The 26,681-nt window shown below is 41.5% G+C and overlaps 1 protein-coding gene across 1 annotated transcript in view; it reads right to left on the minus strand.

Moving 5' to 3' along the window:
- Nucleotides 1–1,253: 1,253 nt before the first annotated feature.
- Nucleotides 1,254–26,681, minus strand: part of LOC308517138 (serine/threonine-protein kinase TNNI3K) — a 283,922-nt gene continuing 258,494 nt past the window's right edge. The window contains exons 24-25 of the mRNA XM_081088195.1: nt 5,222–5,301; nt 1,254–1,769 (exon numbers count right to left, since the gene is read on the minus strand). Of these exons, the coding sequence (XP_080944321.1) occupies nt 1,693–1,769; nt 5,222–5,301 (157 nt within the window). The 3' untranslated portion in view covers nt 1,254–1,692. The remainder of the gene's footprint in view (nt 1,770–5,221; nt 5,302–26,681) is intronic.

Raw genomic sequence — 26,681 nt, forward strand, 5'->3', positions numbered from 1 at the left:
GGGGACTTTTGACTTTGCAACCAGAGGTCATAAGAAACGGCTTAGAGGGATTTAGAGGCAGAATTACTATTCTGATAGAAATGGCCCTCAAGAAACCTATTTTCTTTTTTTTAAATATATTTTTATTAATTTCAGAGTAGAAGGGAAAGAGAAACATCAGTGATGAAAGAGAATCGTTGGTCGGCTGACTCCTGCACACCCCCTACTGGGGATCGAGCCCACAACCTGGGCATGTGCCCTGATCAGGAATCAAACCATGGTCTCCTGTTTCATAGGTCAACACTCAACCACTGAGCCACACCGGCTGGGCAGAAACCTGTTTTCTAATTGGTGGAGGGGAGGATGAAGGAACTTGCCACACACCAGGAAGGAACCATCAGCACTTCTATTCAGTTCCATTTGTAAATGAGCCCATATTAGTCAGGAGGAGGAAAAGGCAGACTTGCCTAGATGCAGCCAGAGTCAGGTTCTGTATTGCTTTTCGGGCCCCTAGTTGTCCTCTCAGGATTTAGGGCAGTGGTTCCCAAACTGGGACAATTTTGTCCCACAGGGCACGTTTAGAATCATCTGGAGACAGTTTTGGTGGTTGCACTTGAAGGGAGCTGTTACTGGAATCTGGGTGGGGTAGAGGCCAGAAAGCCATTAAACATCCCACAGTGCATAGAAGAGCCCACAAAGGATGATCCCCTCCACAATGCCAATCATGCTGAGATCTAGAAACCTTGGTTTAGAGGACACCCAAGCTTCCTTTACTAATCTTATTAGATGTATCGTTGGCAAATGTATATTAAAAGCAGTACTCAACACACTGAATTTTTAAGGTTTCCTCCCTGTTATTTTTCTAAGTCTGTATTTCAATGGCAAAACTATTTTGTTTGGTGGAAGCAGCTCTGTCTTCTGGTTGAAATAAGCATGGAGGGCAGAGTTCTCATTTTCTGAAGGCAACGGGTACCTCAGATACCCTCCCCATGCACTATGTCAGTCAGACTCTGTGAATGGCAGGTTTGCATTTGTGGGCCAGCCTCATGATTGTATCAATTGCATTTATGACACCTTGCTCCTGATGGCAACAGGTTGACCAAGCAGAGCACAGAGAACTTGGGAAGACGTAGAAAAGGAGGCTAAATAGTTGTGTTATATTTATGCAAGTTTCTTTATCTGAAGGTCAGGGCTTTTTTTCTACCAGTATGTCTAAAAGAAGGTATACTTAGTACCAGTCTTGTTGGAATGAAACACACTTCTGAACCAATTTTATATGCCACCAAAGAACCTTTAATCACCAAGCTGGACACTAAAAGTAACATAACGAGACAAGAAAATAAAACAATATTCTAAGAAATCAAACCCATGCCTCTCAAACACAAATCTACATAATTCAGTCTAGGAGAACATAATTGTGCCCACCACAGATTTAGGCCCCATCTCCAAGTAACAACATACATTTGTTTTTTCACTTGCAAAATTAAAACCAATTCTTCAAGTACATTCTGTCTTGGTTCTTTTGCATTTCATTCCTTGGCTACGGATCCAAAGCCCAACTTGTGGTAGGGAATGAAATAGGACTGGTATAAACAAGCAAATTTAAGGAGATTTTAGAGGGTAAAATATTCTATTTGGAAGCAAGTCTGCAATGGTTGAAACTGCTGTGTCTGTCTGGGGGAAACACTCTCCTTAGGTCTATGCAGAATGTTGTCAGCTGCTGTCCTCAAAGCTGCCACTATTCCGGCAAGAATACAAATGCATCGGGCTCATGGGATCGGACACGTAGCCTGCGTGAGAAAAGAAGTTCAGCTGTTACTTGGCCTTTGAGTCCATCTCCCCATTATTCTCCACCCGCCTCACCCAGTGCCATGCACAACTGCCAGGCAGTTTCTCCTGGTTCATGGATACAGAGTCCAGACAAGGGTTGCTGGCAAGCAGTTGTAAAACAAAAGCAAATTTTAAAATAAAAACAGAGAGCTGAGACCAGAGGAACATACATGCTAGCTGTCTGCTTGGGTCCAAGCTGGCAAGGTGGCATGTTGAGTTTGGAATAAAGAAGGGTACAGTTCAGAAAGATGGTGTATCATGGTGGCTAAAAACATGGGCTTCCATGGCAGGCAAGTTTGGGTTTAAACAATGGCTTCCCTATTTACTGCTTCTGGGATGTTTGTCAACTTAACCTTTCTAAGTCTCCATGTCTTTATCTGTAAATGGGAGAAAGAGTAGCACTTACTCATAAGGTTGGTAAGGCACATAAGTCAATCAGTACAGGGTCTGATTCAGAATGAGCACTAAAACACTATGGCTAAAAAGGGAAGGTGGAGATGGCAGTAGGGATAAAGGAAAGAGCTATTCTCTGGAGTGGGTTGGCTCTGGTTTGTTTTTTCCTACCTAAGAACCCAAAATTATTTTGTTTTTTCTTTTTTAAAATATATATGTTTTTATTGATTTCAAAGAGGAAGGGAGAGAGAAAGAGAGAGAGAGAGAGAAAGAGAGAGAGAGAGAGAGAGAGAGAGATAAAAATCTCAGTGATGAAAGAGAATAATTGATCGGTTGCATTCTGCATGCCCCCTACTGGCGATGGAGCCTACAACCCAGGCATATACCCGGACCGGACCAGAATTGAACCGTGACCTCTGGTTCATAGGTTGATGCTCCACCATGGAGCTAAACAGGCAGGGCTAGGAGCCCAATTTTTAAGTGGATGTTAATGCTTAGGTCTAAAAACCAGTGGCATTTGATGCTCATGGAAGCAATAGGCCTGGGTGTGTCCAGAACATGAGCTAGTGGCTCAGGATCTGGCCTCTATGTTAGAGGACTCAGGGCAAGGCAGGGAAGCAGTTACCTTTGCATTCCTAGTGAGGAAGCTATTCATTGCTTCTGGGGAAATGGGCACATTTGTCAATACCTATTGCTGCTTTCGCTCCCCTTTGATAGCAGAGTTTTCAGGACTCAGCCATCTACATTTGCATCAAGACATCTAGCAATATGCAGCTGGATAGGCGCATTTATTTTCATAAGAAAGATCTCCGTCAGAATCTCTTAGGCAGCATATAAACTCTCCTGTGAGGAAAGACATAGCTGCTGCTGCTGCTGCTGCGGACCGGCCTTCAGTGGGGCTGGCCCCGGCTGAGATGAGGGGAGGCAGGACACACATTCCTGAGTCCTAATTCTGGGTGGACTCGAACAAAATCGACACCCTGGAGCAAAAATATTCCTTTTGTCCAGCCTGAAACTGTGACTGCATTCAGGCATGGATAGATGTGTTAATAAGGTCGTAATCCTTTTATTACTGTCATCAACCTTCTGATGTACCACAAGCGATTTTACTGCCTTGCAATGCTCCATGCCTCTCTCCCCACATCACTCCAATGGAAATCTGATAGTGAGCGTACCTCCCTCCAGCGTGGGCAGGCTCTCCTCCAGGGAGGGGTAGCGAAATCAGCAGGGCATGGGTGTCGTCACTTATTACTGAAGCTGTCATTGCCAGAGTTGAAGGACAGATTTGCTGCTCTTGGGTAGCCACTCAACGTAAGGGGCACCCAAGTGAAATCTGACCACAGGCTTTAGGAAAAGACTGAACCATGTCTGCACATCACATGTTCTGTTACTTTAGGGTGAACTCTAGCCCTGCTCTTTGGGGTGTGGGGCGGGGGAGAAGAAACAGTTCATAAAGTTGCTGTTATACCACAGCGGGTTTATGAAGTAGAAATGGAGGGCAATTAAAGGGTTCTTCCTTGCACAGTCTGATGCTCCTAGGGGAGGGCAGTAAATATATCTTCTTTGTCTACTGGGGCTCCCACTCCATCTAAATACCCTCATGTTTTCTTTTACCCTTGGTACAGATAGGCATGGAAAAATGCAACTTTTGTACTATTGCATCCCTTTGTCTTATTTCTCCATATTGCGGAATTCTACTCCAAGTCTTCTTCCTTTAAGAAACAGATCGTTGAATCAAAGAGATGCTTCATCTTGAAACTCTATCATGAAAGGAAAGACTCCTGGTCAAAGTGTACATTTCATGGGGTGCCCTATATATCTGTGGTTGTACAGTCCTACCTGTAAAAGTTTGAGAACATGATATTATATCTATCAAACATGTAACACTCAGAGAACATCTCCCCTGTTACTGGACTGGCCAATTGTGTAGTAAAATTGATGATAAAAAGCACTCAGTTGCCTTCTGTGCATGTGTTGGGAGCAGAAGCACAACAATTCTTTCCTTGAATGTGTTCCCACATAGTTTGTCTGCATCTATCCGGAATAATTCTCCGCTCTGTGTCTTAAAAGCTTCCCAATGCCTGAGGTAGCGATACTCTGCAGATGGGATGCGTTGGTGAAGATCCCGAAGCTGAGGGCCTCGGGACTCGATTGCCATCTAGATCACAACACTGGGAACACGCCATCCAACTTATTCTTCCCCAAACCCAGTGCTTGGAATAAACCTGATCTCTTTAACTGACATACTTTTTTTTTTTTCAGTCCTCCGTATTGTCAGAGGAAGTTCCCATGAATAAATGAGCCTGCTGAGCTAACGTTCCAAATAATGCAGAGCCTCTCAGGCTTAGAGGTTAGGAAAAGGACGTCACGGGCCCAGCACGTTCATACGGCAGCTGATGATAAGGGAGACCCTCTGGCTTCAGAGGCCTGCATAGCACTGTGTTAACGATTTCAACGAGCTTTATTAATTTCTTTTAAAGCAGTCCTGTGCAAAATGGATCTCATCAGTGAGGCCCTTACTTCCTCTCCACCTTTTGGAGGAAATGGCTGGGTGTACCTTTTACCCTTGGGTACTTGTTAAAGGGGAAGCACTCCCCCAACATATGATGTATGTGTAGAAACTCATCTCTCTTTTTTCCTTCCCTCCCTACATCCCTGTGATGTGGGGCTTAGAGGCATGGACTCGGTCAAGTGGCAACACGGTGTGTTTGAAATGTCACGGGATGCAGGAGATGATTTTCCTAAGAAGGGTTGTACATTTTCCCATGTGCACACATGCTCCCATATACTTGCACACACACTTACACATGTATGTACACACACACTCTCACACATTATTAAACTCAAAGGTAAATGTAGAATTATACAACTTCAAGATCAAACTTTGCGCTTTTGTAATATTTTAAAAGCGACCTTCATTTCTAGTTATTACAAAATAGAAATTTCCCACCTTGTTATCAAATAGATATCACCTTCCTGGGCAGTTTCCTTAATTAGTCTGAAGAATGTGTACTCTTACCATATTTGTCAACAGGTGAGAACTGAAGGTTTCTCTTCATCTCCTCCAAAGACAGGCCCTGAGGGGAACGCTGTCCAGCACTGGAAAATTCAAGGAGATGCACTGTTTCACACTGTGAAAACCATGGTGGTGGTTTGCTAAGAACATTTTTATAAAACAGATTTTTTTTCATTCAGCATAGATCCCAGAGAACTGGCAAACTAAAACAAACGTGTTTTTTACCAATTCAAGGGAGGGTTCAGAATTTCAGTGGTCCCCCCCATATACCGTACATGATTTTGCTTCCCATGGTTGCAGTGACCCATGGTCAAACACAGTATAAAAATATTAAATGAAAAATTCCAGAAATAAACAATCTATGAATCTTAAATTGAATCATCCATTTGTCCAGTATAACCACTTACCCAAGGAATATGACTTGGAGTAGAATTCCTCAGTAATACAATATATGCTACCCTCTCCTTATCCACTTAGTAGCCATCTTGGTTATTAGACCTACTGTCACAGTATCCCAGTATTTGTCTCAAGTAACCCCTGTTTTACTGAAATAGCCCCAAAGTGCAAGAATAGTGTAAATGTTATCATAAGTATGGATACATAGGAAAAACACACAGCATATGTAGGGTTTGGTACTATCTGTGATTTCAGGCATCCATGGAAGATCTTGGAATGTGTCTCCTGTGGATAAGAGGGAAGGAAGGCTACTGTATTTGGAGTCAGTCAGATCTAGTGTGAGCCCTGGCTCCTCCAGGTAGGCTAGAATTCCCAGCTGTAACCTTGGGCATGTCACCCTTTCTGACCCTCAGTTTATTTAGATGGGATAAGTACCTAAATAATTTTGAGTTTGTTTTAATAATTAAATATAACAAAAAGGATCACTGAATCTAAAATCTGGGTTAATATGCTTGCAAGCCTTACTTTAAAGAAACTAATAACCACAACATTACTATCTTAGTAATAACCAATATAAATCAAATACATCCCAGAAGGTATTATTATTGTTATGGTGGCAATTAAAAGAGCGTGACAATGATATACGCCGCGTGCTTCCTATGTACTAATCATTTACATACATACATAATCTCATTTAATCTTTATCATTATCTTAGCATTATCAAAACATTTCTCTCCTTTTATAGATTAGAAAACTGAGGATGGAGCAATTGAATAACACACAGGTTTGATAAATGGCTCATGTAGAATTCAAACCCAAGTTTCTCATATTCTAAAGCATGTGTGCTGATCCACTATTCAAAAGGGAATTTCTTCCAGATTCCTGGCCTTTATTAATCCTTCTTTTCTCTACACTCCTCTTACCCTTTTATCATTTTGATTTATGGCATTGCCACCTTCCCACTTCTTCAGACTCAAAACCTAAAGTTATCAAAACCCTCACACTAATATTTCATCACATCGGTCAGTTACTTAGATATCTGTCTTATCCACGTTTCAGCATTCTCAAATAAGCTGCACAGTTATCTCCAGGACTACCCTCACAGTGTCCACAGCAGAAGTTTTAATATCCTGTCCCCAAGCTGCTACTCTCCATCTCAATTCCTGCCACGGCATCATTCAGTTACTTAAGCCAAAATTTTTTGGGATCATCCTTGGTACCTTTCTTTTTCCCACATCTCTCACCTAAGTCAAAACGTTTGAGCTCTGCCTCCAAAATGTAACCTTAGTCTACCCACCTCTCTCTTCCCTCAAGGTCTAGGCCATATAATCTCTCTCTTGTCTGGACTTCCGCAATTTGGCTCCTAATGGATCTTCTTGCTTTAACTCCTGTCCCCGTAAAATCCATCTCTGTGCACTGTGCAGTGACCTTTTCAACATATACAACGGACGAAGCTACTGCCTACTGAAACCTTTCGCTGGCTTCCCAGTTCATTTAGAAAACAATGCAAATGCTTTACCCTCCTCGCCAAGGCCTCTGCAGGTACGCCACTCCCCAGCTTGTGCTAAGCACTTCTTTTGGGCATCCTTTCTGTCCCATCAACTCTCCAAGCTCCGTCTCAATCCAGAGCTATTGCATTGACTCTGCTTGGAATGCTAGATGAACCCCAATCCTGTTTGGCTGGACCCTTGTCCTGCCTTCGCCCAGGCCTGGCTCCTCTGCATCCAGGCCTCGGTTGGAATGTCACCTCCTCAGAGAGGCCTTCCCTGACCACCGTTCCAAAGTGGCCATGGTCACTTTCCATGGTCACTGCCTATGGTCACTTTCCATCACTACACATCAACTCATTTCTTTCTTTCAGAATTCCATAAAATTATCGTGCTTATTTATCCATTTATTTACATACTGTCCATATTCTTTTACAAAATGAGATTGGAAGCCTTGTCTACCTTGTCTCCCTATTTTCTGCTACATGTTCAACACTCTGAACAGTGCCTGGAACATAGAAGACATGAAAAAAAAAAGTTTTTGAAAGATTTAACTAATAGATCCCTAAGTGATGTCCTTCTCTTCAGTCACTCAATCCTCCCCTTCACAAGGTTTTCCTGTGACAAAAATCTTACCATGCACACACCTTCCCCCACTGTAGTTCCTCAGGCTAATGTTCAAATTCCTCTGAAATCCAATCCTCCTTGTGTGTATCTTGCATTATCCAACCCCCCCCCCCCCGTCACCTTTTCCTAAATTCAAGCCACACTAATGGGATGTGGACTTTGCAAACATTCCTGAATTTTCCCTACTGCATGCGGTAGCTGAGCTGCTCCCATAATTGAATCTACCTGGTGATGTATTTTTTTTATCCCTGACAGGGAGCAGTGTGATGTTGTGGTGAAGATGAGCATTCTGGTGCCAGACTCCTTGAATTTGAATTCTGACTCCATCACTCACTAGCTCTATGGCCTTTGACAAATTCATTTAACTGCTCTATGCCTCATGTAAGCAACTATAAGATGGGAATACAAGACTTAAAAGGTTCATCATGCGAATGAAAAGAGTTAATAAGTTTGAAGTCCTTTGAACAGTGCTGGCATTTAGTAAGCACTCAGTAAATGTTATCTACTTTGATTATTCATCACGGTCCAACTCAAAGACAGCATGTCCTCAAAGTCCTCTTGGAAACCCCCAGCCTGAACCCCATGCCCTCTAGCTCTTTGCATTCCTTTCACAGTGCTTATCAGAGCCTGCCTTGGTGAAGAGTGATCTGCATGGGGTGCTAGTGAACCCCACTAAGCAGATACTCTTGAGGGGCTGAGGTCCTATCTAAGACCTTTGGATCTCCCACAGGGCTTAGTTGGTTCTTTATAAATAGTTAAAATCATACAAGTTTGTTAAATAATGTTATTGCCAAATGTTCACTCAGAGAAGTTAGATTTCTCTAAATTTCCACAATTAATTCACTTATTGTTTTACAAATAACTCCATGTTTGGCCTCACTTTTTCTTTTTTTTTTAAAGATTTTTTAAATTGATATTTAGAGAGAGAGGAAGGGAGGGGGAGAGAGAAACATTGATGTGAGAGTAGTACCTCGAAATATCCATCCTCTACCTCCTCATACTTCCTACCTCCTGCATACCCACTACGGGGATCAAGCCTGAAACCTGGGCATGTGCCCTGACTAGGAATTGAACCAGCAACCTTTCAGTGCACAAGACCATGCCCAACGAACTGAGCCACACCAGCCAGGGTTGGCCTCACTTTCCTTTATTTTTTAAATATGTTTTTATTGATTTTTAGAGAGAGAGGAAGGTAGAGGGATAGAGGGATAGAAGCATCAATGAGAGAGGAACATCATAATTAGACTGCTTCTTACATGCACCCGTACTGGGGATGGAGCCGGTAATCCAAACATGTGCACTGACTGGGAATTGAACTGGTGACCTCTTGGTTCCTGGGTCGACATTCAACTGCTGAGCCACACCAGCCAGGCTGGCCTCACTTTCTTAAGCTATAAAGGAAAGATGCTGTTTCTTAGAGGAAAGCAATGATTAAAAGGAAGAATAAAAAGTATTGACTTAAAGTGGGACATGCTGTGATCTCAATCCACTTTAAATGGCAAACTACACTCAATTCTGGGCAATAGAATGTCATTCAGGATATTTTTAAAAATAAAATATACTCTACTAATACCTATAACCTCTTTAGCACCCTAGTTCCTTTTAAGAAATGTGCTATGCACAGTAGTCTTAGCAACAACAAGATAATAGAGAATAAATATTTTATCATCAAAAAGGCTATCTGGTTTCCTATGAATAAAAGCCCATCTTCAAGCTGCCTTATTTATTCAGTTGCTGAATGCGATTTGTGCCAGGGGACTTAACCTTCCTGCCCAAGAGATACCACATACTCCGGCTCTGGATGCTGTTACAGGATGACAGACAGATGGAAGCTAAGCATGCCCAAGTCAAACAAAGCAGAAGAAACCAGACTCTGATCAATGAAACTAGTTGTCCTCCACCCATGTGCATCCTGATGTCAGCAGAAGTTTCACAGAAGCCCAGAGTTTAAACAGAAACAGCAGGACCCCTCTTTGCCGAAGCTGTGATCAGTGAAAATAAGCATTTCCAGGGATGCAGCTGCACCATGACTTCAATGAAAGTCAATGTGAACTAATGGCAGGTAAGAAAGGCACTCAATTTTGCAGTGTTTCAGTATTAATATTCAACTAGGTAGGCTTCTTTATGCTAAAAGGATACTGTATATCATATTAAGGCCTATATGTGAAGAATATATAGTATTATATGGGTCATTTCAGGTATACTTTTCGTGAGAATGGAATGAAATTTTCTCTCTCAGAGTGAATAATATGGTCCTCAGGTTACCTTTTGCGTACTATCACATCCTACTGCTGTATCTTATTTTAGTGCTAAAAATGTTTCGGTCATTTTAGGCTAAACAGTTCATATAAGCTCTGTGATGTATCTGTAAAGATCAGCATAATCATCAGCCATTGTCTCCTACAAAGTTGCACTAGGAAATGAATAATTTATCTAGAATGAAGAACAGAACCAAAATCGAAAACATATTTCTTGCTTCTCAGTCCATGCTTTATAGCTGTAGACTACCCAGCAGACTGTCCGTTACTTAGGGTAGTTCTCACCCAAGTCCACATACGCGATTTGTACATCCGTGTGTGCACGCCATTTAGGCCATGGCTTGTCAGCACAAACTAGCACGTTTGCAAATAGTCCCATGGTCTGTGAATGAACTGTGCACCCTGACCAAAGACAAGGAGGGTGTTAAAAATGAAATTGTGAGGCTATTTTGGCTGAAATGAATGCAGAGAAAATGATGCTCATGGCAAGCACATTAGGCAAAAAGTATCCAAGGAGAAGTAAATGTAAACTACAGAAGAGCTATGAAGCATGGGAAAAATGCTAGAAGATAGAATATACCCCAAATTTAGCTTAAATTCTTCAAAGCAGGAGTAAGGCAGAGTCTATAATCTAAACTAGTGGGTTAATGTGCTTTGTAGACAAAACTTCAGAAAAAAAATAAATATTAAAACAGAATTTTTCTGTACACTTAAACAAATTACTGATTACTAGACGCCATCATGGGTTTAGTAAGAATAAAGATGTCATGTTAGATTTGCTTTATTTCTTTTGGGTGGGGATACATTTAAAGGGGGAAATCCATAGGCTAGAACATACATCTGGATTTTCACAGACCCTGGACAGACTTTCCACTGATCACTTTGTAACTAAGAAGGGAGAGTTGTGCCAGGCCAACAAATTGTTAGACTGGATTGTCACTGGCTGACATGCAGGACTGTTACACACTTCAGGTAGGTGACATTACCCACAGGGTTAAGCTGAGCCTTAGACATTGGGTATAGTTAAAACAAAATAGCCCATTTCCTAAACATAGAATGGTCCAGACACAGATTGGGTTGTTCTAGAAGGGAGTACTTCCAATCCCTGGAAGTGTTCAAACCGTGTTTGGAGCATCTTATGGCCCCGGGTGCTGTAAGAAGGATGTAAGTGGTCACCTGGATGACATGACAACCCAGGTCCCTCTATCTCTTACATTCTATGGTTCTTTAAAGGTTTTCATGAACCACGTAGACTGGTGAAACCGGCTTTGATGTTTTGGAAAGGCAGAGTGAGATTTCACAGCTCCGTCTCAGGCAGAAGATTTTTTTATCTTCCTTCTCTGAAGTGTGTGACATTTGGCCAGGTCTGAATGCCTGATTCCCACACACATGCCACAGCATACCTGGCCACACATTACCACTACAACTCATGTGGTGTTTGTAGCTTTTTGTGTATATGTATTCCATTTGACTTATAGGAAATGTAGAGTGATCATAGATGATTATTTTGTCCTTACTTCCTCCTGCAAATCAGACTGAAATGACAAAAACTAAAAAAAAGAAAAAAGAAACTGTAACTGAACTGTGCTATTTGCTTGAAAGAATGATCTCCTTTAATGCTCAGTTTCAAAGGAAGAACCACACCACCATTGAGGATGAACCTAAGAAAAGTGTGAAGAAGTCACTTTCACTTACATCCATCATTAGAGGTTTAAATGGCATGTTAGGTACTGAAAAATCCGGACTGCTTCACAAAGTTTTTATATAAGATTCATGTAGAATATTTATGTTGCAATGCCCGAGGGGTGGGGAAAAACCCTAAAACATGATGTTATCTGTTAATCCAGAAAGGTATGTTGTTAACCAAGGACCAAGAGGAAAGAAGGAAAATTCTGTCGGAAGAGACTCTGAGGACTTCTGGTGCCATCTCCCCATAGGGTGATAGCAGGCAGTACCACAATGAGTCCACCTGGACCCATTTCAAGCCTCAAAAGTAGCCAGTATTGTGACTTCCAAATACAGCCTGCCAAATGCTTTTGGCATTGGAGCAATGAATCATGGTTTTGGCTGTGGGATTTCATGAATTCTCAGAATATTTGCTAGTGCCATAATGGCTTCTGACTGAATTGCATTCCAGAGAAGACTTCAGATGGGCATACAGTCCATTTTTATCACATTTGTCCAAGTGTGGTTTTTGCAGAGCTGGGGACTTAGATTTGGTGAATTGCAGTGAATATATATAGCCTGCATGGCTTGAAAGCAAGAGTGAAATTACAGCAACTGCATAAAAAGTAAAGACTTGGAGCATTGACTTCTATCATAATGATATAATAATAATAATTTCTTAGATTTGCAGAGGGCTTTATAGCTTGCACACACTTTTCTATTGATTAGCTTAAAACATTTTTACTTCATGAGGTAAAAATGAGGTGTCTGGGAAGGCATTAATTTTACCTCCATTCTATGCATGTGGAAAGTTGGGCTCAGAAAGTTTGAATAATGTGCATAACAGAGTAAGAGGCAAACCAGAGCATGAACAAAAGATCTTCAAATTTCTAGTCCATGCTCTTTCTTCTAAAACACACTACATTTAAAAAAGAAATTTTTATCTTTAAGTATTACATATGTCCCCTTTTTCCCCCAATTAACCCCTTATAGCCTGCCCCCACCTCCTGCCCCAGGCCTTCACCCCACTGTCTGTGTCCATGGGTTATGCATACATGGGTACAAGTCCCTTGGTTAATCTTTTTCTACTCACTCACCCACCCCTGCCTGCCTTTGAGATTGGACAGTCTGTTCCATGCTTTTATGTCTCTGGATCTTTTTTGTTCATCAGTTTATTTTATTAAAACACACTACATTTAATCATACATAGCATATGTCAAACTATTGGTATCTTACCATATGGGGAGCTCACTGACTTAGTGATAAGTTACAGAGTTTGGGGCCTTTTGCATATGAAGATGGACATTCAATTTCTCACAGAGAAACATTCCTCATCATATCAGAAAGCAGATCAGCGTTTTCATGTTTTGCTAGATCTTATAAAACATGCTTTCTTTCTGTCCAACATCAGCTTGCCTGTCCCCGTGCAGTGGTGCCAAAACATGAGACACTTTCTTTTAGAAAGTTCAGTGTGTGTGTTTTTGATCTCGTGTAAGCTTTCCCGAGCTGATCTTGCATGGACCCCTTCTCCTAAACACTGCCCTGGGCTACGTTGAACAGAAAACTGTTAGGTTACCAGTATGATTAAAGACTTCAGGCAAATTCTTCTTTCACTCAAGTTGGCCCAATTAGTTTGTATGCAGCTGAAAAGCCCTCAGGCTACCTGTAACCTGGAAGATTTAGCCATTTGGACTTTGCATAAGGCAACATACTCAAGGCCTCACAGCTTTGTAAATATGCTGGGCGGTTTGTTGTTTCTTTTGGCCATCTGTCATAATGATGTTACCTACATGAGAATATTAGCATGAGCATCAATGCACCCTATCCCCTTCCTTCCCCTTCCTCACGAGGATTATATCCAAGTTAGGAGTCATTTCTCTCACTCAAAAGGAAACATATACAAGTAACATTCTAACCAGAATTTCAGTTCTTTTGACACTAATATCTACACGACTAATACAAAGAAAGGTGGAAGAAACAGCCCTCTGAGATCCCTAATAAAGGTGTTTACACAAGGAAAATAAATGCCTTGTCATAGAAAAGGCTACTAGAGTCATCTGGCTGTTCCCTTTGGCATTCAGCTGAAAATAAATAGATCTATTTAAAACAGATCTGTCAGAGGAACAAATGCCTTCTGAGGCTTTGCAATGTCTTTCTGTACAGCACACCTTTCTCTGGCCTAAAGAGACTCCATTAGAAATGGGATCACCTTTGGCCTAACTTTGAAATAGTCTAGTCAGACTCTTATGAATAAGCATTTGTTAATTTATCAGCTAAGCTCAATATGTTTATTTATTCATGATTTCATTCTGGCTGTTTTCAAAACATTATTTTGTCTCTGTCAATATTCCCTACTTGATAATGTCCTAAATTAAAACAAATTTATTGCTCTCATTACAGTGAATGGGCAATGGCCAAAGTATTTAATGGGGTCAGAGTTCAGTACAAAATATCTCTTTCAGGAAAATCAAACCCATCAGCTTTTTTTCAATGGCAAATGTCCCCAGGCTATAAAAGGACTAAAAGACTTGGCAATGGGTCATGGCTGTGTTTGAGCCATTAGGCAAACATCCAAGGTCTCAGCTCCCCCATTTTTAAAGGAAAAAGCAATTAGGCAAAGAATTATGAATAAGGAAAAATGCAGTGAGAACTGAAAATGTGTGTTAATTCCTTGATGGCTCATAAATTATTAATATGCTCAACAGTAGCTAAACACCACCACCACTTCTCAAGTTACCTATACTTTAAGCAGGTAAAAATGAGTCAATGGTATGATCCAGCATAAGATGGACGTCGCATGCCTTGACTGCTAAAACTGAGGAACATACTTTAAATATCGCAAAATCTTTCTAAACCTTTACCTTTTGTACTCATCATCCAAAAAAAGGAAAGCATTTACAATTTTAGAGCTCTGAGATCTTGGTAGCAGGATGGTCATAAAGCCCACTCCTCACTCCTTCACTTTTCCACATCTCACTTTACCAAGAAGCCTTGTGAAGTAAAATAACGTATCCAGGTTCATCTATCAAGGTTACAGTGAAGTCAGGAAGATAACTTAGAGTCCTGAACTTCTAGTCTTCTTTGATGGCTTTTATTCTTATTTTTAAGGGGGAAAAAGAAACTAGAATCTGCTGTGTACCTGCTAAGTGCCTTACAAACGTTATTACATTGGCCCCACCTGACAACCCATTTTACATGTGAAGGAAAGCAGGCTCAGAGAGTTTAAGTCTTGTCCAGGGTCACACAGCTGTAATTCAAACCTAGGCCACGCAGCGTCCAAATCTCCTGCTTCCCCCACTTAACTCTGTTGGCTCTAGAAACGATTTCTAAATTTACACCTATAACCTCATCTGTCTTTCTCTCTCCAATGTTGTTTATCAAGCACAATGTCAGGTGCTATGCTAAGTGCTAAGGGTACAAATATGAGCATTATGGGCATGGATTCTACTCTCTGGGGTAGATAGTGATGTAAGCATGATGTAAGCATGTACAGATGGATGTCAGTGCCTGGGAATCTGGTACTTGCTCTAAGAGGTACCTTCCACAAATAGGAAAAGGACAAGCAAGAGTCCCCAGGGAAGAGGGTTCCCGGGGACAGGGGTAGGGCTACATAGAGGTATGTGTAAAGACCTAGGAAATCGAGCAGCTCTCCCTTTGAGATACACCCATCTTTCTCTGAGTACCTCTTTACTTTCCCACATGAGATGTTCCTGGCTTGTTTTGTACATTCCTTGTCCCAACCTTGGAATCTACCATTTCTTCAAAACACTGTTTCCTTTGGGTGGAGAATTTAGAAGAGCTTGGTGTGCTCTTTGCCGTTTGAAGTGTTGCTGCTCCCAGGCCTTCTCATCAAGTAGGCAAAGCTAGACAACATGCATGGATATACATCCATGTGTAAACATTTTTAGGTCTCTCCCTCCTCCCAAATTATAAATTCATACCCATATCTCCAATTCCAATCAACATCACAGGGTCCATTCCAGTTTTCTCCCTTCCCATATCTATACGTTTCTTCTGTGATGGTGAGAAACCTGGTTCCCACACTCCTTAATGTATTTACTTATTTAATCAATGCCTCTGAATGTACAAATCTTCCATTGCTGTCACAATCCCATCCCTCAACACACACACACGGATACCTCCTTTATCCCACGTGGGCTCCAACATCCCATACCCACTGTTTCCAATATGTGGATGCCTTTCTTGCCCCCTTGTGTTCTGACACCCTTCTTTGGTCTATTCCTCACCTGACTTCCCTTCTCTTGGGCTCCAGAACTCAGCACTGAGCAATGTTCCTCATTCTGCTCAGGTTCCTTGCTGTACCTGGATTCTAGAACCTTGGCTGGGCAGCCCCAAGCCCCTGTGGAGACCCTTTCCTCCTCCAGCTCTGGCTCCAACATGTCATGCCATGTAGCTGCCACCCACCATCCTCACCACCCTCATGCATATTCTCTACACCTGCCTCAGAGTCAGATATCCTGCTCTGTCCCCCGTGAGGAGGCTGACCTTGCCCAGCCCTGTCTAATGGCTTGTGCACTAAACTGTTTAGGAACAGAAGAGAAGGAAAGAGAGAAGAGCAACAAGGATGAACTTTTAAAAATGTTAATCAGCCCTCGCCAGTTTGGCTCAGTGGGTAGAATGTCTGCCTGCGGATTAAAGGGTCCTGGGTTTGATTCGGGACAAGGGCACATACCTTGGTTGCAGGTTCCTCCCTGGCCCAGGCCCTGGTCAGGGCTCCTGCAGGAGGCAACCGATTGATGTGATTCTCTCACATCGATGTTTCTCACTGTCTCTCCCTCTCTCTTCCACTCTCTCTAGGAATCAATGGAAAAAATATCCTCAGATGAGTATTAACAACAACAACAAAATGTTAATCACAACATGTTATGTCCCTGCTCACAATCCCTGTGACCAGTCAACACATATAGAACGACATCCTAATGCTTTGTCTGGGTTGTTAAAGCTGTTGTGGTCTGGCTTCTTACTTGTCCACCTGGGACTTTATTCCGTACCACTCTGCCCCTGCCTCCTATCTTCTGTTCACCTTCTATTTCTTCTCTTTGTTCCTGCCATATGAACTCTACACTTGCTTTTTAGTTCTCCTGAGTGCTTTTCCCATGGTCTTCCTTGTTGTATTTCATTCTACCCACCTCATCTAAGCTTGCCTTTCAGTCACTGTTTATCCCACCAACCTGTTTGCCTTGTCGGATAGCATTTATCACCATCTCAGATTTCTTATATATTTATTCATCATTTGTCACCTGTGTAGGCAGATACAGTACTGTTTATAGACCTGAACTACTTCAAAAGTCACCTTCAGCGGTTTCTATACACCCTCATTGTTTCCTGTGTCTCTATTCTTAAAGGAGGGCAGAGGGAGCTAATGTTCCTTTGACAATTCTAAGGCATGTTCTATTTCCCTGGAGGTTGCAAAATGAGGTTAAGCCTGGGTTACCCATAGCAGTGGCTTATTCATTAACATACCCCTTATTTACTTTTCTTCCTTCTTTTTCCTTACTATGCTTTTGAAATCATGTCCCCAAAAAGCAATTTACGCTCAAATCCTTGCTTTTGGAGGAACTTAAATTAAGAAGGAAGGCCTACCTCTCCAGACTAGAATATCAGTTGCATAACAGCAGGAACTTTCCATCTTGCTTATTAATGTGCCTTGATCCCTAGTGCATTAAACTAATTGTCATGTACTAGGTACCAAATACATATGTATTAAATAAATTACTGAATAAATGAACGATGAAACTTTCTTCATGTTTATCTTTGTTTATTTACCTATAATTTATTGGTCAACCTCTTTCCATTTCTTTTGTTTGTTTTTTTAATCCTCACACAAGGACATTTTTTTTTCCATTGATTTTTTAGAGAGAAGAGGGAGGGGGGAGAGAGAGAAACATCAATGTGATAGAAACACATCGATTGGTTGCCTCCTACATGCACCCTGACCAGGGTCAGGGATAGAGCCTGCAACCAGGTACGTGCGCTTTACTGAGAACCAAACCTGAGACTCTTTGGTCTGTGCACCGATGCTCTAACCACTGAACAAACCGGCTAGAGCAACCTCCTTCCATGTCTTTAGCCACTCTCAGGGACAAGCTGTATTCTATGACTGTTGCATGCATTAGAGTAGTGAACTCTGCAGAAGTCTACCCGTTCCTATTCCCTGTCCAGCCCATATCACCTTCCACATCATTGCCAGGGAAATCTGAGAATGATTCTCTGTGATAGCCTTCATCATGCACCCAGTGGTTCTCCGGGCAGTCTTACAGATAGGAAAGTGGAACCGAGTACAGTGGAGAGAGTCTGTTCAAACTTCACCTCTTCTGTCAGAGTGATGGCCCCATGGAAAAGGAGACGCAACTACCGGGGCCTCACTGCTGACCCAACGATTTGCTCTCATCATTGGCACAGAACTTGTCTCATGATGCATAGTCACCTGATCCACAACTGGACTCTGGATTGTTCATGGGAATGGACCCTCATTAGTCCTTGTATCCTCTGGGACCTCACTCAGCCCCTGGCATTGACTAGTCAGAATAAATGTGTTGACTCCTGGAAGGTAGCCTTTATATTTTTCCATGGGGAGATGAGTTTCCAATGTGTGCAGTGTTAGAGCTATGTGACTTGGAGAGAATGGATGTTTTATGTTTCTAGAGCAGGGGTCAGATCGATTTTCCAGGAAAGGGTCAGATAGTGAATATTTTAGGTTTTGCAGATTGTATGGTCTCTGATGTAAGTATTCAACTCTTCTGTTGTAGCACAAAAGCAGACATAGGCAATGTGTAAGCAAGTGAGTGAGGCTGTATTCCACTAAAATAAAAAATAAAAAAATAAAAAACAGGCTGGGAGTTGGATTTGGCCCACGGGCCATAGTTTATCAACCTCTCCTTTAGAGCAACAGGTAAACCCGATATGGGCTCTGCCCTAAGGGGCCTTCCACTTTGGGGCCAGACAATTCTATCTTAATGGAAGTAGAATCTCCACTCACCTTCCAATTTGTTTCTCCTAGAAGTTGAATAATAAAGACTAAAATGAGCTAACAGCAAAAGGAAAAATACATAGTTTACATTTATTCAGTGTTTACTGTATATCAGACATGCACAAACTGTATTCTCACTTAATCCTCACGGCAACACTATATATTCTTTTTTTTTTTAATATGTTTTATTGATTTTTTACAGAGAGGAAGGGAGAGAGATAGAGAGTTAGAAACATCGATGAGAGAGAAACATCGATCAGCCGCCTCCTGCACATCTCCTACTGGGGATATGCCTGCAACCCAGGTACATGCCCTTGACCGGAATTGAACCTGGGACCTCTCAGTCCTCAGGCCGACGCTCTATCCACTGAGCCAAACCGGTTTCGGCAATATTCTTATTTTCATCCTATAAATGAGATATTTGAAGCTTGGAGAGCCCAACTAACTTGCCCAAGGTCACATGGCTTATACATGGTAGAACTTGAATTTGAACTCAGATCCATCTAAGCCCAAGCTTTTAACTACTACTTTATAATAATGGCCACTGTGTGGGTACATAAATGAAAATCAAAAGTCCAATTTTATTGATTAAAGATAAAAGCAGCAACTAGATAGGCACCTATAAAGGAGTACATATTCGTTTCTCCTTTCGATTCGATGAAAGTTCAAAGTCCATCTTTGATGATGTTACATCTCTAGGCTCCATTGTGTGAATTCAGATCCCTGCAAGAAATTCCATGTTCTTTTGTTCTTTATGACAGGCCAGTCTGGATGGGAAGGTTGAAAACTCCCTAAACTCTTTGAACATGCAGAACATTGATCTTCACAAACCATCTGAAAAACCCTAAGGAGGTTACAAATTACCAGCAATGTTTGTTGTAATGTTACAAGCGCATGTATGCCAAACCTCTGGGACCTTTTGCCTCATCACACACCACCAAAGCTTTCCCCTTCTCCTCTGTGTATTCTTTGCTGTCAGACCCTGAATAGCAAAATGGTATTATGTTGCTAAGGTGCCTTGCTCTCATGGAAAAAACTCTTCTCCTGCCAATAAAGGGCAGGGGGTGGGGGGAATACATTCCTACCCACTCTGTTGTGACGTGCTGTGTCCATCTTTGAATCCTGGGGCCACCAGGGGTTGGTATTTCCTGCTGAGCAGGCCAGTGCTCCTGCCCTCTGTGTTGGCAGGAGCATGACTGGGTTCTGTAAGAAGTGCTCTGAGCCTCCGCACTGCTGGGCCTCCATGGTCAGTTTTGCTTGGGTATTTATTAAGCCTTGACATGTGGCACACAGAATGGGAGCTATGCTTTGTTATTTATCTCTGTAGCCCTGGCATTTGAGGCCCGGCACAGAATATGTTCTCAATACATTTAAATAACGAATTTGGTAGAACTGCAGTCCTGGTCATTTCTCCAGCTTCATCTCTCAGCCCCGGTCCCTGGGCAGGTTTGCCAAGTGGTTAGGAGCACAAGGTCTAAGTCAGACAGAGTCAGGCTTCCAGTACTGGCACCTGCACTGCCCAGTTGTAGCTTTTGACCAAGTTACTTAACTTTCCTGTGCCTTATTTTCCCTTTCTGTACAGTGGAGGATAATAATAGTACCTATCACATATGTAGGATTTTGGGGTGGATTGTGCAATGATATACATGAAAATGATGTAAAAGAATCCCAAGACATATTACTCTCATTCTCATTACCATTTCTGCCTAAAGCATTCTTCCTTTCTCTTTTTCCATTGAATAATGGTACTCATCTTGCAGCTTCCTTCTTCCCAACACTCGGTTAGCTGCCCTCTTCAGGATGTTCTTGATCACATTGTTGATCACTGCTTTGTTCGCTTCCTCCCCCAGTGCTCAGCCCACAGCCCAGGTTAAATAAAATACTTATCAAATAATTGAATGAGAGGGAAGCAGGTTTAAAGAGCAAACTAATTGCCTACCATTCCTCTCAGTGCCGTAGAGTACAACGAGTAGAATGATCCTTTCAGAAAGCAGCCCAATCCTGTCGCTTCTCTGCTCAGTTCCCTGCAGTGGCAGCACCTGGGCCTCAGCAAATGCCCAGGTCCTCCCCATGGCCTGCACCTCCTTCACAATCGGCCCCACCCCCATGGTTTCTCCGCTTTGTCTCCTGTTCCTCTCCTCTATGGTCACTTTGCTCCTTCTGGTCTCACGGCTTTTCCCCGAGTTCACAGACTTCACCTTGCCTCGGGAAATTGGTGCTCACTGCTCCCACAAACTGGAATGTTCTTCCCCAGGGGCCTGTGGTTTTCTCCTTCACTGTGTTTACATCTTTGCTCAAATGTTACTTCTGGGTGAGGCCTTCTCTGACCATGCTGTTTAAAATTGCAAAGCACATCTCTTTCTGCGCTCCTTTATCCCACACCCTTGCTTTAATATACTGCATAATTTACTTTAAAAAAGTCTATCACTCTTCTCCACTAGAACAATAGCTCGGTGAGGGCAGAGATTATTTGTGTATTTGCTGCTGTATGACAGAGCCTAGAAGTGTAAGATCTGGATAAGTATTTGCTAAACAAGTGAATTTATTAAATTAAAGAATGCGCATAGCCTCCAGACTGAGAATAATGGGAAATCTTTTATGAGCTTCTTTCTAGAGAGATTGTGGCTTTTTGATAATACATTTTCTTGTACAATTTTTGAATAGGAATGGCTTTGTGGAGGCCCCTCAGTGAGTCACCAGTGAGTCCTACCACAGGTCTGGCCACAGCCAGTGGGAGCAGGCAGCAGCCCTGGCGTCCACACAGTGCCAGGTGTAGAGGCTTTGCCCCTCCTGTTGGAAGAGCCAGACATTGTTGACCGTTGCTTTGTTTACTTGCTGTCTCCCCCAGTGCTCAGCCCACAACCCGTGTTAAATAAAATACTTATTAAATAATTGAATGAGCGGAAGGTCCACACGACATCCCCTCTGCCGGTTCCCATCACCAGCTCAATAGGGCAGAGATCAGGCTGCTAAAATACCCAAGGCTCTTCCACGTGCTTCCAAGTACTATCTGTGGCCAGTTATCACATAGTTACTGTATGTGTTAAAGTTTTTTACATAGAACAATCCAGTGGAGCTTTGTGGACACTGCAGCCAAAATTACTTGATTATAATTGTGGCTTGGCCACAGTGGGCTCTTGCCATATGTCTAACTCCTTCAAAAACCCTTCTCTAGTGAGAGCAAGAATTCCAAATTCACCCATGCCTTTGGAGCCATGGTTTGAGAGAAATGCCTTTGTCCTCTGAGATACATAACCCAGTGAATATAGCAGGACGCAACTATGGCACTCACAATTCTGTAATTCTTGTCCTTACAAAGCCATACGTTTCACAGCAGTATCAGTTAGGATAATGTCTATAAAAGTATTTTTTTTTAATCATAGGTGTTGGAATATCTATTTCACATTAATTTAACATTTAATCTTCCCGGCAGGTGGGATGGGTATTATGATGATGATGAATTATTGTTATTATGAAGAAACTGAAGGGCACAAAGTTCAGGTAATTTGCCTGAGGGGGATGACCTGGCCAGGAACAGGGAGGAGGAGGACTGGAACCCACATGGGGCTCATTGTTCCTTGCTCTGCAGTGTCCCTGTGTTACAGAGAGCCCTGTGATCCGCTGGAGTGAAGGGGACACGTGGGGTTCTTCCCTCTCAGTGGGAATTTGGATTTTTCCATCTCTAGTGGACAGCTCGACTTGATGTTAGAAATTCGTGCTGCTGGTCATGAACCTCTTGAAGCTTTGGATCATGCAGTGCTGGGTTTTATGTGTTCCCAGTCTAATCTTAAATTCCCTTTACAGTCAAAGTTTCCACTGAGGTCCAGAGCTAAGGTAAGAAGACAACTCATTTTGAACCTGTATAAACACCAATTTAAATCCAGATTTGAACCACACAATTGATATTCCAATGCTATTTGAATATTTGAATAAAATGAATGTTATTCTTGGATTGTCTCCTTAGACATTTCTTTCTCTGACTCTGTCTGTCTCTCTAACACACAGATCACACACACACACACACACACACACACACACGCACACACACACACTTTAGGGGCTAAAAAAATAAACCACTTATATTTTTGGAACATGAAGAAAAAAGACAGATTTCCCTCGTTTTCATGCTACTCTTAAAATGTATAATATCCTCAGGAGTAATCCTTCCATACTGTGTTGTGAGAATTAGTCATGCAACTCCAACCACAAATATCCCCCAAGCACCACTCTGGAAGTGTACCCCTTAGTCTCCCTTTTAATATAAGACACCCAGCTGAAAGGAAGCCGTGTCTAGGGAACAGGTAATCCGAACTGCGGTGGGTTCCCATAGGAACGCTGGGAACACGCTTCTTCTATTTATGTGCTTTTGCAGCAGCTGCCTCCTTTGGATTCTGGCTGTTAGCAAGTGCAAGCAGCAGCTCCAAGCACAGAACTGCCCTAAATGTCTTTCTTTGAAGCCCTTGAGTCTACAGCCTTCTATTTGTGTCTGGCCCCGATTCATCATGGGCCTGAATGCTTCACCTGTTCGAAGTTCTCAATACAGCTAAACCAGATTTAGAAAGAAAGAAAGAAAGAAAGAAAGAAAGAAAGAAAGAAAGAAAGAAAGAAAGAAAGAAAGAAAGAAAGGAAGAAAGAAAGAAAGAAAAAAGAACAACCCCTGGCCAGTGACTCTCAGCAGGAGAGTCGGGAAGGGAGAAGGGTAGGAGCTGAGGCAGATGATAATAAATTTCTGCCACCTATGTTTGGAAGGATCTTGATATATCTCCCTCACCTGGATGTTTGGCTCTGTCTGGAATCCAGCTACCTGTTTGGAAGATTAACAACAGGTGGATACAGACTTATAATCACTCTGGACTTTGGAGTAGTTAAGATTCATAGCAGAAATGGCATATGTATGGAGGAGCACAGATTTTGAAAGAAACTTTTACTTATTCTCAAGGCTCTAAACACTTAATATTTAAGTAGAAATACATCCTTCACTCACTTCATTCATTCATTCATTCATTCATTCATTCATTCATTTATTATCTGATCTTGTGCCCCTCATATAAAATGTCTCACTTTTTTTTTGCTGAAATAGCCTATTCACCAGCTCTGTGGGTCCATTTGATCACTATATCCCCCCAGACTGAAATACAGTGAGTCCTTATCAATGATTTGCTAATCCAAAGAAGGAAGTTTTAGGGGGGCTGGAAGAGACCTAGAAAGATGGTGGCAATCATGGGAAGTGGTCTCGAGTTTTTCAGCAAAGTATGAGGCAAGTGAATTCTATAAGTATATTTAAATGTCATGCTGTTATATTTTTACACTAGAGATCCTAGTTCAGAAAATTTGGGGGGCAAAACAAATTGTCATTCATAATCCAGGTAGAGATAACAAACATTTCACAATAGAATGGTGAACATTATAAATGTTAATCTTTGGTTTATCTCAGCCATAATATATCCTCTTTCTGGATCTCTGCCTTTATTTAGGAAAAATTCCATGTATTATATCAAATGTTCTTTTAAAGATACATTCTGCAGGATTGTTTTGTAGAACCATTTATTTTACAAAGAGATTTTCAGAAGTTTTCTTTCCTATTTTTCTAGCTTCCTAATTATTTTAGTTTAGAAAAAATCAATTTAAGGACTTTTAAATATTGCACTGTTTAGGTAAAGTAATTTGTTTTAAATTGAAAACTAAATATTTCCTCAAAGATGCATATTGGTAAATAGTGTTTTAAAATCCATACTTTTTTTATGGAAATGAAATTTCACAAAAGCTAAACATGAGATTTAAAAAATACAATAATTTTGAACTTAAAAAACAGATATTATTTTGAACGCTGTTGATGATGGACTATGAGGCCCCCGCCACTGACAGTGTGCTCCCCAGATAGGCTGCAGGTTCAACACAGAAACCATAAACTTAGTCGTGATTAGCAGATTCCACTAATATCCTTGAGCAGAGCATGAACTTCACTGCCATGCCGGAAAGGAGGCGTTGATGGGGGATGTTGAAGACTTATCCTCTAGAATAAGGACAGCTTCTCAGCAGAGAGCAAATGTCTGTGGTTGCCTTTTGGCTACATCAGTCCCATAGGTAGAGAAGAAGAAGGAAAATGCAGTAAAACTCTCACAAATAAAAGCAATAAGTAAAGGGAGCAAATGGTAGGAAGTTATGTGGAAACCCGAGACACAATACACAAGAAGGTAGATCTCCCTTCTGTCCTCTCAACTTCTATGAATGGCTCAACAATTCTTCTAGTCACCTGGGCCAAAAAGTTGAGAGTCACCTGCAACGACCCCTTTCTCCTCAATCGATCAGCAAATCCTCTCGCTCCACTCCACTGAGCCAATATTTCTCAACATCTATTCCCCTCTCTGTTTCTACTTGTCTTAGCTGGGAACCTCCTGCGCTGCCATCTGTCCTCTAGTACCCTATACAAAGCTGCCAGATTAATCTTTCAAAAGCAGGACTCTGGCCAGGTCACCACTGGCTCAAAAACTTTGAATGGCTTCCTCCTGTGTGTTGGACACAGTCAAAGATGATGGCATTAAGCATCACTTAGAGCAGTGGTTCTCTATGTGTGGTAGCTGGACTATCAGCCTCAGCATCCCCTGGGAACAGGTTAAAAATGCAAATGTTTGATTCCTCATCACACCTACCCAACCAGCAACTCTGGGAATGAGCCCAGCACCTGTGCTTTAAGAAGTTTCCCAGATGATTCTGATGCACACTAAAATTTGAGAACCACTGGCTTAGTGATTGAGACCGTGAACTCTTGGCTTCAGATGGTATAGTCCCAAATCCTCTTTCTGCTTACTGGCTGCCTTCCTTACAAGTCACTCTCTAATCCTTAGCTTCCTCATTTAGGAAATGGGCTCCGGTTGAGGTTGCCACTATGAGTTATAAACAGTAGATCATATGGTCAACACAGGTACTTACCCATGTGGAGCCCTCCATAAATATCACTATTGCTAACTATTATTATTAAAGGCTAGCCCTATACATTCTAAACTACTTTCCACAGGCTGCCTCAGTTGACCCACTCTTCATTCCTGGCAGGTCTTGTACCACTATAGTGGTACAATATTTGGGCTCAACTGACATATGAATCAGTGAGCAGCAGATGCCATAAAATTCTTGATACTAATTAAGTGCCTTAGGGAAGAAGCTTAGTTTGAAATTGAATGGAATGAAATTTTTAATGCATGTTAATGAGGCACTGATTTACTATCTGACTTGAGAAAATATGATAAACCAGTTGCTTGTATTCCCATCTGTGAAATGGGATTAATGTTATTAACCTCCTTTAAAAGAATTACCCCCACAGATTCATTGCACATGGAAAGTGCCCACAGGTGTTGAGAATGACTCCTGAGATACATAATAATGAGACACATCTGCAGAAATGGGGACAAGCTTTGAATAATCAACATCAACCAAGTTGGGGACAATGATGTTTCTGTTTTGTTTAAAATTATTATCAGTGTTCACTCATAATTCTGCTCATGGGAACATACACTGTAAATATTTCTTTTAGACTTCTTTCGTATTTGGGTAGAGGTTGCTAGGGAAAATATTAGCTATCATGTGGTTAACAATTACTGAGATCATTTGTGAGAATTGTTGATAAGGACATGTCATCTATAGAATAGTCTAAGACTGAAAAATCCCAGAAATTAGCTGCTTTACTCTGTTATAATAGGAGTTGGGGAAAGAGTGTGGGTGTATTAGGGCATGTCCACTATAGTGATAATAAAGATTATTACTATATTTATATGTTATAGTCTGATATATTTTATAATATTTATAATAATAAATATATTTTAATAATATTTATAGTAGTAAATATTATAAAAACAGCTGGAGAAATAAATGTTTTGAATTAGTGTTGGGGAAAATGTAATACCACCTTCATATATGAAACAAGTACCATGTTATCATTTGTCACCTGTAATACTCCCCATGACTTGTCATTCCTTTTTTAAACCCAGCAAGATTAACTAAAGCCTGGTTCTGACAATATTATAACTGATTTCTTCTTCCACTG

This window comes from Myotis nattereri (assembly GCF_964212035.1).
Source record: "Myotis nattereri genome assembly, chromosome: 3".
Lineage (NCBI taxonomy): Eukaryota > Metazoa > Chordata > Mammalia > Chiroptera > Vespertilionidae > Myotis > Myotis nattereri.